At 43.8% G+C, this 14,506-nt stretch overlaps 1 protein-coding gene across 9 annotated transcripts in view; it reads right to left on the bottom strand.

Annotated features, from left to right (window-relative positions):
- EPB41 (erythrocyte membrane protein band 4.1) overlaps positions 1-14,506 on the bottom strand; it is a 184,530-nt gene that overhangs the window by 88,210 nt on the left and 81,814 nt on the right. For all 9 annotated transcript variants that reach the window (XM_058677883.1, XM_058677903.1, XM_058677886.1 and 6 more), the window contains one exon: positions 3,696-3,738. In XM_058677883.1, the coding sequence (XP_058533866.1) occupies positions 3,696-3,738 (43 nt within the window). The remainder of the gene's footprint in view (positions 1-3,695; positions 3,739-14,506) is intronic.

Below are 14,506 nucleotides of genomic sequence, written 5' to 3'. Positions count from 1 at the left end.
TTAAAAATCTTTAAAAAAAACTTCACTGTGTGTTTTTCTTAGATAAACACAAAAGAAGATAAAGGAAACATAGTAACATATTAACATTTGAAGAATGTGGGTAAAGGTTATCTAAAGAATTTTACACCAATCTTCTAAGGCTTCTTTCTGTAAGTGTGAAATTATGTTAAAAATATTCTTGGGGCCAGTGCTGTAGCATATGGGTACCAATTCACTTCCAAACTGCTCTACCTCTCTGCTAATGGCCTGAGAAAAGCAGAAAAGGGCCCAAATGCTTGGACTTCTGACACTTACGTGGGAGACAAAGATGAAGTGCCTGGTTTCAACCCACCAGGTGCTAGCCATTGCGGCTATGTGGAGAGTGACCAAGCAAGAACAAGATCTCACCCTCTCTCTCCTCTCGACCCCCACTCATGCCCCATAATTTTGAACTCTTTCAGAATTTATACATAAATAAATAATAGTAACTATTGGAGATAACTGCGACCTTTTAAGAACAGAAGAAGCCAAGAATGCTGATACCTACGTGGGAGACGAGATGGAATTTTAGGTTTCTGGCTTTGACCTGGCTGTTGCAGCCATTTGGGGAGGAAATCAGTGGGATTTCCTTTCTTTGATATCCTGCTTTCCAAATAAAATAAACCTTTAAAATTTTTAAAAATGAAAACTGTTCAAAATAAAAACATATTTTGGCTTGGAAAATACACCAAGATACATTCAACATAGAACAAATGGTTTTATGTTAAGACAGACACGGTACATCTCTGGAAAGAACCGAGAAATCAGTTCCCATGGATGACTCTGGAGAAGGAAACTGCCCCACCAGGGACTTGTGCTGTATTCACTTATACCTTTTAATTTTATACTACATATTTATGCCGATTTTAAGAAAACATTTATAGCATACTAGTATCTTTTTGCATTAGTCTTTTTTAAAAAACTTATATATGTTTCGAAAAAATCTTGTTGATTACATCAAAGAGTAAAAATTTCCAGAGGCTAGGATTTAGGCAACTTCTGCTTTCTCCAGGATGTATTCCATAATGACTTAAAAAACCAAAAACAAAAACATGCTTTGCAACAGATACATGTTATTCTTCTCTTTGGCTTAACAAAATGTTCTGATTTTGATTCATGGTTGAAGTTTTGGTTAGGAACAAGGGGTATTTTTTCTCTCACTGAAGGTTTTTTACTATTTCATTAATTTTTCTTTAATATTTATTTATCTGGAAGTCATACAGGAAGAGATTCAGAAAGAGTTCTTCTACCTGCTAATTTACTTCCCAGATGACCATAATAGCCAGGGCTGGGCCAGGAGCTTCAGCTAGGTCTCCAACATGGGCACAGGGCCCCGGACACGTAGGCCATCTTTCACTGCTTTTCCCAGGCCATTAACAGTGAGCTAGACCGGGAGGAGAGCAGCCAGGACTCAGAGTGGTGGTCACATGGAATGCTACTGTTGAAAGCAGCAGCTTTATACAGCATAGCACAATGCCAGTCTCTGTTTTATAATATTTTGAAGTGTAATATTGTAAGCAAGAGATTGTTTAATTAATCAGAAAGGTAGAGAGAATGAAAGAGAAATCTCCCTTTTTTTAGTTTACTCCTCAGATGACTGTAACAGCCAGGGGTTAGTCCAGATCTTCATCTGGGTCTCCCAGGCTGGTAGCAGAGACCCAGGTACCTGAGCTGTCACCAGCTGCCTCCCATGGTACGTTTTAGCAGGAAGCTGGAATTGGAAGCAGAGCCAGAACTCAGACTCAAGCCTGCTCATGGAATGTAGCATCCCAAGCAATCTCTTTTTTTTTTTTTGGTTAAGATTTATTTTATTTTTATTACAAAGTCAGATATACTGAGAGGAGGAGATATAGAGAGGAAGTGGAGCTGCCGGGATTAGAACCAGCGGCCATATGGGATCAAGGCGAGGAACTTAGCCACTAGGCCACGCTGCCGAGCCCCCAAGCAATCTCTTAATCACTATGCCAAATGCCTGTTGCAAAAGGTTTTTTTTTTTTTTTTTAAATGTTCAGGCAAACAATACACTAGACTGTATTTCATTCATCACAAATTGTGTTTGCTTCCTGGAGAGTCCTCTTAGACATCATTTGTTCCTAATAATGAAATAAAATGATAAATAAAAATAAAAATATTTTCATGAAAAGAGGTTAGGAGTTATATTTTTCTTTTTGTATCCCAAATATTCTGAATGTTTTTGGCTATGTGTATTTTAGTATAAGCTTTTGTAAGTTATTCAAATCTGGAGAGCTTTCAGTTCAAAAGAGTATTTTGTCTCTCTAGTTTAAGAAAGCTATGCTGGGGCCCAGCGTGGTAGCCTAGCAGCTAAAGTCCTTGCCTTGAATGCACCAGGATCCCATATGGGCGCCGGTTCTAATCCCAACAACCCTGCTTCCCATCCAGTTCCCTGCTTGTGGCCAAGGAAAGCAGTTGAGGATGGCCCAAAGCCTTGGGACACTGCACCTGTGTGGGAGACCCGGAAGAAGTTCCTGGCTCTTGGCTTTGGATCAGCTCAGCTCTGGCTGTTGCAGCCACTTGGGGATCATCGGACAGAAGATCTCTGCTCCTCTCTGTATATCTGACTTTCCAATAAAAATAAATAAAAATCTTCAAAAGAAAGAAAATCACTATGTCTACAGACATGATCTAAAGGAAAGTGTTTCAGGACAATAGAAATGGCTTTTGTTTAGTTTTTAAGATTTATTTATTCATTCAAAAGTCCAGAGAGGGGAACAGAGACAGACTGGTTTGAGCCAGAGATTGGCTTTTTTTTTTTTTTTTAAGATTTATTGGGTTTGGGCCTGGCGCCATGGCCTAGCGGCTGAAGTCCTCGCCTTGAATGCTCCGGAATCCCATATGGGCGTCAGTTCTAATCCCGGCTGCTCCACTTCCCATCCAGCTCCCTGCTTGTGGCTTGGGAAAGCACTCGAGGACGGCCTTGGGACTCTGCACCCGTGAGGGAGACCTGGAAGAAGTTTCTGGTTCCCGGCTTCAGATCAGCGTAGCACTGGCCTTTGCGGTCACTTGGGGGGTGAGTCATCAGATGGAGATATTTCTCTTTGTCTCTCCTCCTCTCTGTATGTCTGATTTTGTAATAAAAATAAATAAATCTTTTAAAAAAATTTTTAAATTTATTTCAGAAATAAATGTCAATTTATTTCAGAAATTTTTCATTTAATGTTTTTGGGCCAGAGTTGTTTAACTGAAACTCTGGAAAGTGTAATTATGGGTAACTAGTGTATAGGAAGGAAGCCATAAAGAAAGCGAGATTACAGTAGTCCAAAACAATTCAAAACAAATAGCATCTAGCAGAAAACTCATACAAGCGAGCTGCTGGAGTTCTAATCATTACCATCTCGAGAAGCCACTCCCATATCCTTTTTCTGTTTACATCTTTGTTCTTTCCTGCCTCCTATTACTCTCAACTGTCCCTATTTTCCCTGACTTTGCCTAGTTATATAAAAAAAAAGTCAAGATCTGACCTACATCTCAATAGAATCCACCTCTGCCGCATTTTTCTATTACAGACTCTCCTCCTCCTGGGGAGGGCTTTATCTGAGTTTCAAAGCAATCTGCAATAGTCACTATTCTAAAGTAACTGACCCACAGCCAGAAGTAGTTGGAAACCCTGTGACCTACTAAACGAAAGAAAGAACATAAAAAGGGCTAGATCCACTTACCACGAGCCTGCTTTTTTATTTCTTTGGCAGAGTCCAACCATGTCTGTGAAAAGAAGAAAAGTTATTCACACAGGGCTCCACAGCACACAAACAGCAGAGTACTAGAAGCAGGATCACTGGCCACCTTCCAACAGTGCTTCCAGCTCAACCCACATTTCCTGAGCCTTTGCATTCATTTCGTAACACATACTGATTTTGAGCAAGGAAGTAGGAAGCCAGAGGTTGGGCTTGAATCCTATGTGCCACTACTCCCTGGCTGATCGCCAGGATCTCTGTTCCTCAGTTTCCTGATCTATAAAATGAATTATTAACAACAGTGCTTTCCTTACAGAATTATCGCAAAGATTGAACCAGTCATTACACATAAATATTTTAGTAAATGGCAAATGCTAAAGAAATATTTGTTACATATATCACTCAGTAAAGACTAGTAAGATCCACCATTTAAATGGCGTCATTCAAACCTTATTCTACTCTCCAACCTTGACCCAAGGGCTTGTTCAAGCTTTCTCTGTCACAGAGAAACTGGTATACACAATATATGCTCAGTTAATGTCTACTTAATGAATAGTTTATCTTCCCTGATGTCTCTTGCCCCTTATGTTCTCATATCCCACTTTGAGTCTCCACACTTCTACAACAGGGCTTCTTGACCCATGGTGGGCCACACAAAATAACGGTACCTAAAAAGAATCTCACCACCAACACCTTTTAGAAATGTTTTTTAAAAAGCGACCAGCGCGGTAGCCAAGAGGCTAAAGTTCTCGCCTTGTATGCACCAGGATCCCAAATGAGTGCTGGTTTGTATCCCAGCTGCTCTACTTCCCTTCCAGGTCCCTGCTTGTAGCCTGGGAAGGGAATAGAGGATGGCCCAAAGCCTTGCGACCCTGCACCCACATGGAAAACCTGGAAGAAGCTCCTGGCTCCTGGCCTCAGATGGATTCAGCTCCGGTCCTTGTGGAGTGAACTAGTGGATGGAAGATTTTTGTCTCTCCTTCTCTCTGTAAATCTGCCTTCCCAATTTAAAAAAAAAAATCTTTTTTTTTAATTATTTATTATTTAACTTCAGTAATTATATTGTATTATGTGACACAGTTACATAGATACTTGGGTTCTCCCCACCCCTCCCCAAACCCTCCCACCATGGTGGACTCCTCCACCTTGTTGCACAACCACAGCTCAAGTTCAGTTGAGATTTCCCCATTGCAAGCGTATACCAAACATAGAGTCCAGTATCTTATTGTCCAGTCAAGTTCAACGGCTTCTTAGGTATACCCTCTCTGGTCTGAAGACAGAGCCAGCAGAGTATCATCCCAGTCAATTGAAAGCTCCAATATACCATCAGCAAAAATTTACATCATTATGGAATTAATTGACATAGTAATGAGTAACCAATATGTTAAAAGTAAATGCGAGTTCCCAGCCACCTTCTGTGACCACCTCACCTATACTTCAATTTTAGTTTATACACAACATATAACATTCAAAACATAACATGTTATACATAACATCATATCATCTTAAATTAAGGCAAACATGTGGTATTTAACCTTTTGGGATTGGCTCATTTCCCTTAGCATTATGGTTTCCAGTTTGGCCCATTTGGCCACAAAGAACTGCATTTTGTTTTTTTTAATAGCTGAGTAGTATTCCATGGAGTAGATGAACCATAGCTTTCTTATCCAATCCTCTGTTGATGGGCATTTTGGTTGCTTCCATGTTTTTGCAATTACTGATTGTGCTGCTATGAACATAGGAGTGCATGTTGGTTTCTCATAAAACAATTGTTCTGGATATATTCCTAGGAGTGCTATTGCTGGATCATACGGTATGTTGAATTTGAGTTGTTTGAATATTCTCCATACTGATTTCCATAGAGGCTGTACCAGCCTGCAGCCCCACCAGCAGTGGAGTAGGGTTCCCTTTTCCCCGCAACCTCGCCAGCAAGTGTTGTTGGTGCTTTTATTCATGTGGGCCATTCTGTGGGTGCTTTTATTCAAAAAGGCAACCCACAGAATGGGAGAAGATCTTCGCACACGACATAGGTGATAGAGGGCTGATCTCCAGAATATACAAAGAGCTACAAAACAACCAAAATGTCAAAACAAACAAGCCACTCAAGAAATGGGCACGGGAAATGGGCAAACACTTCACAAAGGAACAAACCCAAATGGCAAATAAGCATATGAAAAAATGCTCAAGTTCCCTGGCAATAAGGGAAATCCAAATTAAAAAAAAATCTTTTTATTAAAAAGAAGAAATGTGGGCCCAGCGGCGTGGCCTAGCAGCTAAAGTCCTCGCCTTCAAAGCCCCGGGATCCTATATGGGCACCGGTTCTAATCCCGGCAGCTACACTTCCCATCCAGCTCCCTGCGTGTGGCCTGGGAAAGCAGTGGAGGACGGCCCAATGCACTGGGACACTGCGCCAGGTTCCCGGCATCGGATCGGTGTGCACCGGCCCGTTGCGGCTCACTTGGGGAGTGAATCATCAGACGGAAGATCTTCCTCTCTGTCTCTCCTCCTCTGTGTATATCTGGCTGTAATAAAATGAATAAATCTTAAAAAAAAAAAAGAAGAAATGTTTAGACTATAATTTCTAAATTTCTAGAGTTATCTAAAACATTTCTATTGACTATGATCTATGACGTATGCAGAAAAGAACATAAAACGTAAACATACAGGTCGATAAAATATTGTACCATTACCAGCACTTCAGGTGCCCCTCCCCTGTCCTTCTTACTCCCTTTCCCTTGTCCAAAAGGTTTAACTGGCTTTGGAGTTTAGCGATATTGCTTAAAAAGTGAGTAAGGTGTCCCTTCCCCACCCCTGTCAACAAGAGGAGGGCACAGGGCAGCCATCCTATTTGCTCCACCAAAGAATAAGGCTTGAACACTGAAGTTTTACATTTGGTCATATACTACTTTGTAACATAAAGATTGTTACAACAGACAATGATTCAATTGAGGGAATCAATTTTTTTCTTGTACTTCCCCTGTAACTAACATAAAGGATTAACAAATACATGCTAGTAACACCACTTCACGTGAAATTATTCTTTAGTATAAAAACTAAGCACATACTTGTCTAAGCCCCATCAGAAAGAGTGAACCTGTTTTCTTCAGTTCTAAATGACAGCCTCAAGAAATTTATAGAGTATTGCAGGTCTAAAGTCGGGCAGAAATTTTTAAAAGCAACAACTGAGAAGTTTTGTGGGACTCTGAGAACCTTGCTAGAACATGCAACCCAGGTCATTCAAAGGAGGCTATCTTCCACCAGTTGAAGTGGTCACTGCCCACCATGGAAAACTCCACAGTTTTAAGGACAATGTGGAGGCTCCAAGTTCTTGTCAGGGATTATATACACTGCTCTATGACTTGGATTACTGCCAGCCAGACACGAAGAAGACAAACAAGAACTGTGTCCATCACATGGGGACTCCAAAGGAGAAGCTAACTTAATCAACAAGCCATACGGCCACATCAAAATTAAAAGTAAAAAACAAAACTTTCTGGAGATAACAAAAGCAATGTGTGTAGGGCCAGGCACTTGAAAACTCAGCTTATTGTTTCAATTCCTAGTCTTTAATTTAGCCAACAAATATTTCAAGAATCCAGGCCCAGCGCCATGGCCTAGTGGCTAAAGTCCTCGCCTTGAACGTGCCGGGATCCCATATGGGCGCCGGTTCTAATCCCAGTAGCCTCGCTTCGCAGCCAGCTTCCTGCTTGTGGCCTGAGAAGGCAGTTGAGGACGGCCCAAAGCCTTGGGACCCTGCACCCGAGTGGGAGACCTGGAGGAGGATCTGGGCTCCTGGCTTCGGACTGGCTCAGCACCGGCCATTGTGGTCACATGGGAAGTGAATCATCGGACCGGGATTTTTCTCTTTGTCTCTCCTCCTCTCTGTATATCTGACTTTGTAATAAAAATAAATAAATCAAAAAAATATTTCAAGAATCCTCATGTGTTGGGCATTACAGACAGGACATGAGAAAGTGAGGCCCAATCTGCTGGATTATCCCCCACAAGCCTGCATCAGCTCGGGACTGGCCCAGGAACTGAAGCCAAGATCTAGGACTCTGTCTCCACATGCGTGGCAGGAACAAAACACTTGAGCCATCACCTGCTACCTGCCAGGGTGAACATCAGCAGGAAGATAGCATCAGGAATCACAAACACAGCTTACACCCGTGTGGGACGTCGGCATCTTAACTCTTCTAATACGCTGTTATTCTAAAATGAGAGATTAAAGAATACTCTGTGTGCTAATTGTGATAGAACTATGTGAGATAGTGCTATGAGAGAGTGGAGAGCACCCTAAGAACACAGCGATCATAACCTGAGAAAAACAGCAGATCATCCAAGTACATGGACCCCTGCCACTCACATGGGAGACCAAGAAGTTGCTGCCTCCTCACTTCATCCTTGGTCATTGTTGAAAATAACTGTGGTCCCACAGATTATAATGCTTAAGGGTATAGGCATGAAATCAGATGGTCTTGAACTTTAATTCTGTCTCAAAATCTCTACCATTTCCTATTTGTGCAATCTTAAAAAAAAATTGATTGACTGATTTGAAAGGCAGAGTGACAAGAGAGAGAGGAAGAAACAGAGAGAGATCCTCCATCTTCGGGTTCACTCTCCAAATGGCGGCAACAACTAAACTGTGCCAGGCTGAAGACAGGAGTCTGCAAAGCCATCCTTCTTTCCCACACAGATGGCAGTGGCCCAAGCACCTGGGCCATTATCTGTTGCCTTCCTTTGTGTACCAGCAGAGAGCTGGACTTAAAGTGGAGCAACTGGGACTCAACTGGTGCTCTACACTACAACACTTGTTGCTGTATAACCTGGCAGCACTCTGTGGAGGGAGCAGCCTCCAAGTGGATGGCTACCAGGCCATGGTCTGCAGTGAGCAGCCACCATATGGACCTGGGGGTGCGGGCTTGTGGGTGGCCTGGGGGATGCTGCCTGGTGGGAGTGGGCATGGGGAGACCTGGGTCCTCATGTTCAGGCAAGAGGAGCGAGCCTGGGGATTTCCCCATTAGCATGTCTGTGGATTGATCAGAGAAAGAGTAAAAAAAATGCTGAGGGAATATGTTGCAGGCGAGGAATGACTTCTGAGGGACCTCCACTGACAAGGCCACTATACTTGTAGGTAAGTAAGTGGGCTGACACCAAGCTGTTTGGAGAGTGGAAGCAGAAAGATTTCTTTGGGCCAAATGATCCAGCCTACGTATATCACAGCGGGTTAGTTAACATGGACCACAGCTGATCACTACTCATCAGCGCATACTAAAGCTAGGGCTGGGGCCTGCCTGGCAGGGCTAGATCACAGTACCCACTAGTCAGAGTCGGAGCAGGGGCCATGACACTAGCATGAGAGAACCAGGTCTGGGGCCAGATTCTGTGGGAGATATATGGGCCCAGCCCTGTGGAACTGCAAATTTCCACAGGTTTGCTTAAGACCTGGGGGTAGCGACAGGCTGAGGTAGGCATGACCATGGAACCCCTGACATGGATACTGGAGTTGGAATAGGCTGGGCTGGTCCAGCCTGTAACACCCACAGGTGCACGCAAAAACAGGGCATAGACGGCTGGGTTGCAAATCCACCAGCTCATACAAAGGCCAAAACAGAGGGGGCAGTCTATGCTGGGTAAGGGCCTAGTGCCCAACGGCACAAGTGAGATCTGGGACTGGGAATGCGCCTGGTGGGGGAACTTGGAAAACTCCCCTGATTTGAACCACAGCTCCTGCGGGTGAGCATGTGATTCAGGCCTGGGTGTTAGTTGGGCAGGCAAAGGTGGTTCACTTGTCAGCTAGTGTGTGGGTTGGTTCTGGAGAGACGCGGGTCAGGCAGGGCCAACCTTAACTCTCTGGCATGAACAGTAGCTAGACTGGAGTGCAGGTCATGCTGGGCTAGGCTATCACACTTCTTAGTTTTCATGAGCCAGGGATGGGAGCAGTCTGGGCAGGACTACGCTACAGCACCTGCCAACTAGAGTTGGGACTTGAGGTGAGCCAGGAGGTCAGGCTGCAGCATCTGATGGCAAAGGCCAAGATGTGGGATGGACTATGCCAAGCTGGGTCAGAGCAACCACTGGCACGAATGAGATCTATGGTTGAGAACAGGCCTTACTGGGGAACTAAGGGGAAGCCCTGGCTGGGTTGTGGTTCCTACTGGTGAGCACAACAGACAAAAAGGGTGCAGTATCCTGGGCTGGATATGACTGCAGTGCCAATTGGCATGAGTGTGGACTGGGTCTGGGGTGTGTCAGACTAGGCTAGACTCCAACGCCCACTGGTACTCATGAGAGCCAGGGTGGGTATAGAACAGGCTGGGCCAGGTCTCATGTGAGAGCTGTGTCTGGGTGTGGACCAGGTGTGGTTGTGCTGTATCACCCAACAGTAAGAACTGGAATGGGTATAGGCCAGTTGGGCAAGGCCACTGTTCCTGCCAGGGCAGCAAGTGGACTAAGGCTGGGCCAAGCACCAACCACTGTGTGCAAGATCTGCCACTAGGAGGAGGCCTGATAGAGGATCTTGGGTCACTCCTCAGTCAGGACACAGTCCCTGCAGGTGATCACAAGAATCAAGACAGGGAGCAGCCCAGACCAGGCCAGGTTACAGCACTTGCCAGAATATCTGTGGGAAAGGTCTGGGGGCAGACCAGTCTGGACCAGTTTATAACACTCACTGGCAGTTCCAAGAACTAGCATGGGGCGCATGATAGGCCAAATCAGGCTGCAACACCAGCTAGTCCACATTAGGGCTGGGCTGGGGCTGGGCTGGCCTGGGCTGGGCTGGGTTCGGCTAGGCTCGGCTAGGGATTGGGCCCAGTAGGGCAACTGTGTGCACGTCTCTGACGGGCTGCAAATACCACTGATGAGCACAAGAATCAGGGCCAGGGGTGGGTCTGCCCAGACAGGCTGTGGCACCTGCCGGCATGAGTGTGGGCTGGATAGCAGGGTCAGTTGGGTTGAGCTAGGTTTCAATGTCTAATGATATATATGAAAGCTGAATAGGATGCAGGACAGACTGGGCCAGGAGCTGCACATTCTGGCAAGCACAGGAACCAGGGCTGGAAGTGGGCCTGGTGAGGGTTCTTGGAGGTCACTCTGACTAGGCTGCAGTTCTCACTGGTAAACGTGAGGGCCAAGTGAATGTGAGCAGGGTTGGGCTGGGCTGCAGCATCTATTGGTTTACGTAAGACAGGTTTGGAGACAGAACTGACTCAGCAATTGCAACTACCAGCATGTGTATAGGCTGACATGGGTGACAGACTTAGCTGGACCCCGTACTGGTAAGCACACACAAGAGTCAGATCTGGGATCGCCACCAATGACATTTCTGTGTGGATCCCCTCCCAAATGAACCACTGGACTCAGGACTTCAACCACGGGGAAAATCACAGAATCTGTGGTCTGACTCTAAAACGCATGTTTCAGAACTGGATCTCTTTAGTGAGTAAGATAGAGCAGTAGACAGCATGTCCAGATGCACATGGAGGATATGGCAGTCCATTGGGGCCTGCAGGGGACTTCTGGTACCCTAGCAGAGGAAGGAGAGCAGAACAAATTGTTCAACTGCCCCAGCCAAGCATTGACAGCAAATATCTGGACAAATGGAAACTCTGGGGTAGACTGTGTCAGCAGATAGAACTTGGAAGGGTTTTCTCATCCTTGGATAGGTGAGATCAACAGCATTTCAGAACTATTGAAACCAGTTCAGCAGAACCCTTGGAGCAGGCTCCACATTGGAGACTCTGGTATGGCAACAGGTGACCATTCCCCATACCTGGGTACTCGGGTAGCAGGGAGGCTAGATGAGGTTTTCCCTTAATTTCTCCTCTTCCCCTAGATACAGGAGTGGGGGTAGGGAAATTCAGAAACAGTGGTCTCATCTACACTCTCCTAGTCCTTGACTCTTCCTAACCTGATAAGCTATGTAAACATCATCAAAACTAAAACATTAAAAAAAAAATCTTGTTTGTTACCTGTCCCCACCTCCACCTGCCTCTCTAATGTTGTCTTTCACATAATTAACTTTTAAAAAAAGGTGAGGGAGTTACAAGCCAGTCTGGATTATCCTAAAATCTGCCAAGATCAGCAAAATTTTACTTCAACACAACAACTGGCTAAATACTAAGATGAAATGGACACGAAACAGCTGAATGGTGCCTTATGGCCATTTTAAGGTATAGAGCAGCCGGTCCTGTATATGAACTAAATTGAAATGTCAATGAGCTAATCATAGGTTGTGGCTAGGACTTGTTTTCCTTTTTTTTTTTTTTTTTTTTTTTTTTTTTTTCTTTTTAATACACTGGTTACTCAAAACCATGTCAATTCCATAACATTGCAAATTGCTGTTGATGTTATATTGGGACTCTTAATTGACTGTGATGATATTCTGCCAGCTCAAACTTCAGACCAGAAAAGGTCTCCCCAAGAAACTGTTCAACCAATCTGGACAATAAGTAGCTGGACTCTATGCTTGGTATATGTTTGCAATGAAAGAATCTTGATTGAATTTGAACTGTAATACTGCATCAAGGTGGAGGAATCCACCGGGGGGAGGGGAGGGGGAGGGAGGGGGGGATTCCCAGAGCCTATGAAACTGTCACATAATGCAAAATAATTAACAATAAAAAAAAAAAAAAAAAAAAAAAAAAAAAAAAGGTGAGGGAACATCAAAATCGACAAGTAACATCAGATGAAAAGCTATCATTTCTTTTCTCAGCAAGAATAGTTTCTATAGAACGCTAAGCATAAAAATGAAAATGCAACAAACTATATCAAGTAGAAATGAGAATGTGGTAGAATTCTCATTGTTGCTGGTAAAACAGTAAATTGGCAAAACCACTTTGGAAAATTGTTGATTGGTATCTCCTAACACTGAACCTTCTCTAAAATCGAGAAATTCTATGTTTAGGAATTTACCCAACAGAAGTATATATCACAAGATGTATTCCAAAACACATATTTAAGAATTTCCTGCAGCTGGCACTGTGGTGTAGCAGAAAGGCCACAGCATGTGGCACAAGCATCCCATATCGGCACAGGCTCAAGTCCTGGCTGCTCCATTTCCCATTCAGCTTCCTGATAATGTGCTTGGGAAAGCAGCAGAAGATACCCCATGTTCTTAAGCCCCTGTGCCTACAACAGAGACCCAGAAGAAGCTTCTGGTTCATGGCTTTGCACTGGCCCAGCCCTAGCCATTGGGTCATTTGGGAAGTGAACCAGCAGATGAAAATCTCACCATCTCTCCTTCTCTCTCTGTGACTCTGTCTTTCCAATAAACAAATAAATCTTTTTTTTAAAGATTTATTTATTTTTATTGGAAAGGCAGATATATAGAGAGGAGAGACAGAGAAAAAGATCTTCCGTCCGGTGGTTCACTCCCCAAGCGGCCACAACAGCCAGTGCTGAGCCAATCTGAAGCCAGGAGCCAGGAGATCTTCCAGGTCTCTCACTCGGGTGCAGGGTCCCAAGGCTTTGGGCCGTCCTCGACTGCTTTCCCAGGCCACAAGCAGGAAGCTGGATGGGAAGCAGAGCTGCCGGGATTAGAACCAGCACCCATATGGAATCCCAGCGGGTGCAAGGCGAGGACTTAAACCACTACACTATCGCGCTGGGCCCCAAATAAATATTTAAAACAAACAAAAAAATGTCCTTCACAACAATATTCAAGGCCCAAAGACTAAACAGGCCAACCGTCCATCAATCCAGTGCAGCATGGACAAAACAAGGACTTATTAGATAGCAAAGAGAATCAAGCATTGCTATTTACAATAGCATGGATGAGTCTCAAAAATGTGATATTGAATAAACAACAAGAGCCAGACAAAGGGAACATACTATGTGATTTTATGTATGTGAAATTTTAAAAAGGTAAAACTAAGCAATTATGTCAGATATGAAGAAGTTACTTTTGCAAGAGGTGGGTTGGGATGGGATTCATAAGTGGCAGATTAGGGACAGTGACTGAGAAAGGCCACAAAAGGAGATTTTGGGAATCTTTTCTTCTTTTTATTGTGGAGTTTTAACAAATACCTGTTCACTCTGTAAAAATTATTTGAAATGTACACGTGCACTTAAATACTTTATTACGTTATGCCAGCAGTGAGGAAACAGAATGAACCAAATTTCCAAACACCATGATTATAAAATAGAAACAGAGGAAAGATGTTAAGCTTAATTCATAAAACAAGCTGTGAAATAATTTTACTATAATAGAAACTGCAAGTTATTTTTCTCTAAGATTTGTTTACTTTTCTGAAAGAATTACAGAAAGAGGGAAAATGGAAGAAAGAGGAGGAGGAGAGGAAGGAGGATCTCTCCCATTAACTGGCTCTTCCCCAAATGACCACAATAGTCAGGGATGAAAAGCTATCCTATCCTGGCGGAAGCCAGGAAGCAAGAGCTTTACCTGGTTCTCCCCTGCAGGTGGCAAGGACTTGGACCATCTTCCACTGCTTTTCTAGGCACACTAGCAGGGTGTTGTATTAGAAACAGAGCAGTTGGAACATGAACAGGTGTCCATATGGGATGCTGACATCACAGGCAGCAACTTAATGTGCTATAACCACAAACTCAGTCCTTTAACTTACCTTCTAAATACCAATCCTGGTTAATCTTCTACTATTGTTTTGAATACTTTCAGTGTTAGGGATTCCCTCTTATGGCTCACTTTATCAGTCACACCTTGTGAGTTTAGTACACTAGTCTTTTAATGCGTGGACACATTGAAAGACATCACATTCCTTCTTGAGCTCAATAAAACGTGTTCAAATAGCATAGCAAAAAAGAACAGCAAACCT

This window comes from Ochotona princeps, chromosome 2 (genome assembly GCF_030435755.1).
Source record: "Ochotona princeps isolate mOchPri1 chromosome 2, mOchPri1.hap1, whole genome shotgun sequence".
Taxonomy (NCBI): domain Eukaryota; kingdom Metazoa; phylum Chordata; class Mammalia; order Lagomorpha; family Ochotonidae; genus Ochotona; species Ochotona princeps.
This window is presented reverse-complemented; position numbering and strand designations above follow the sequence as displayed.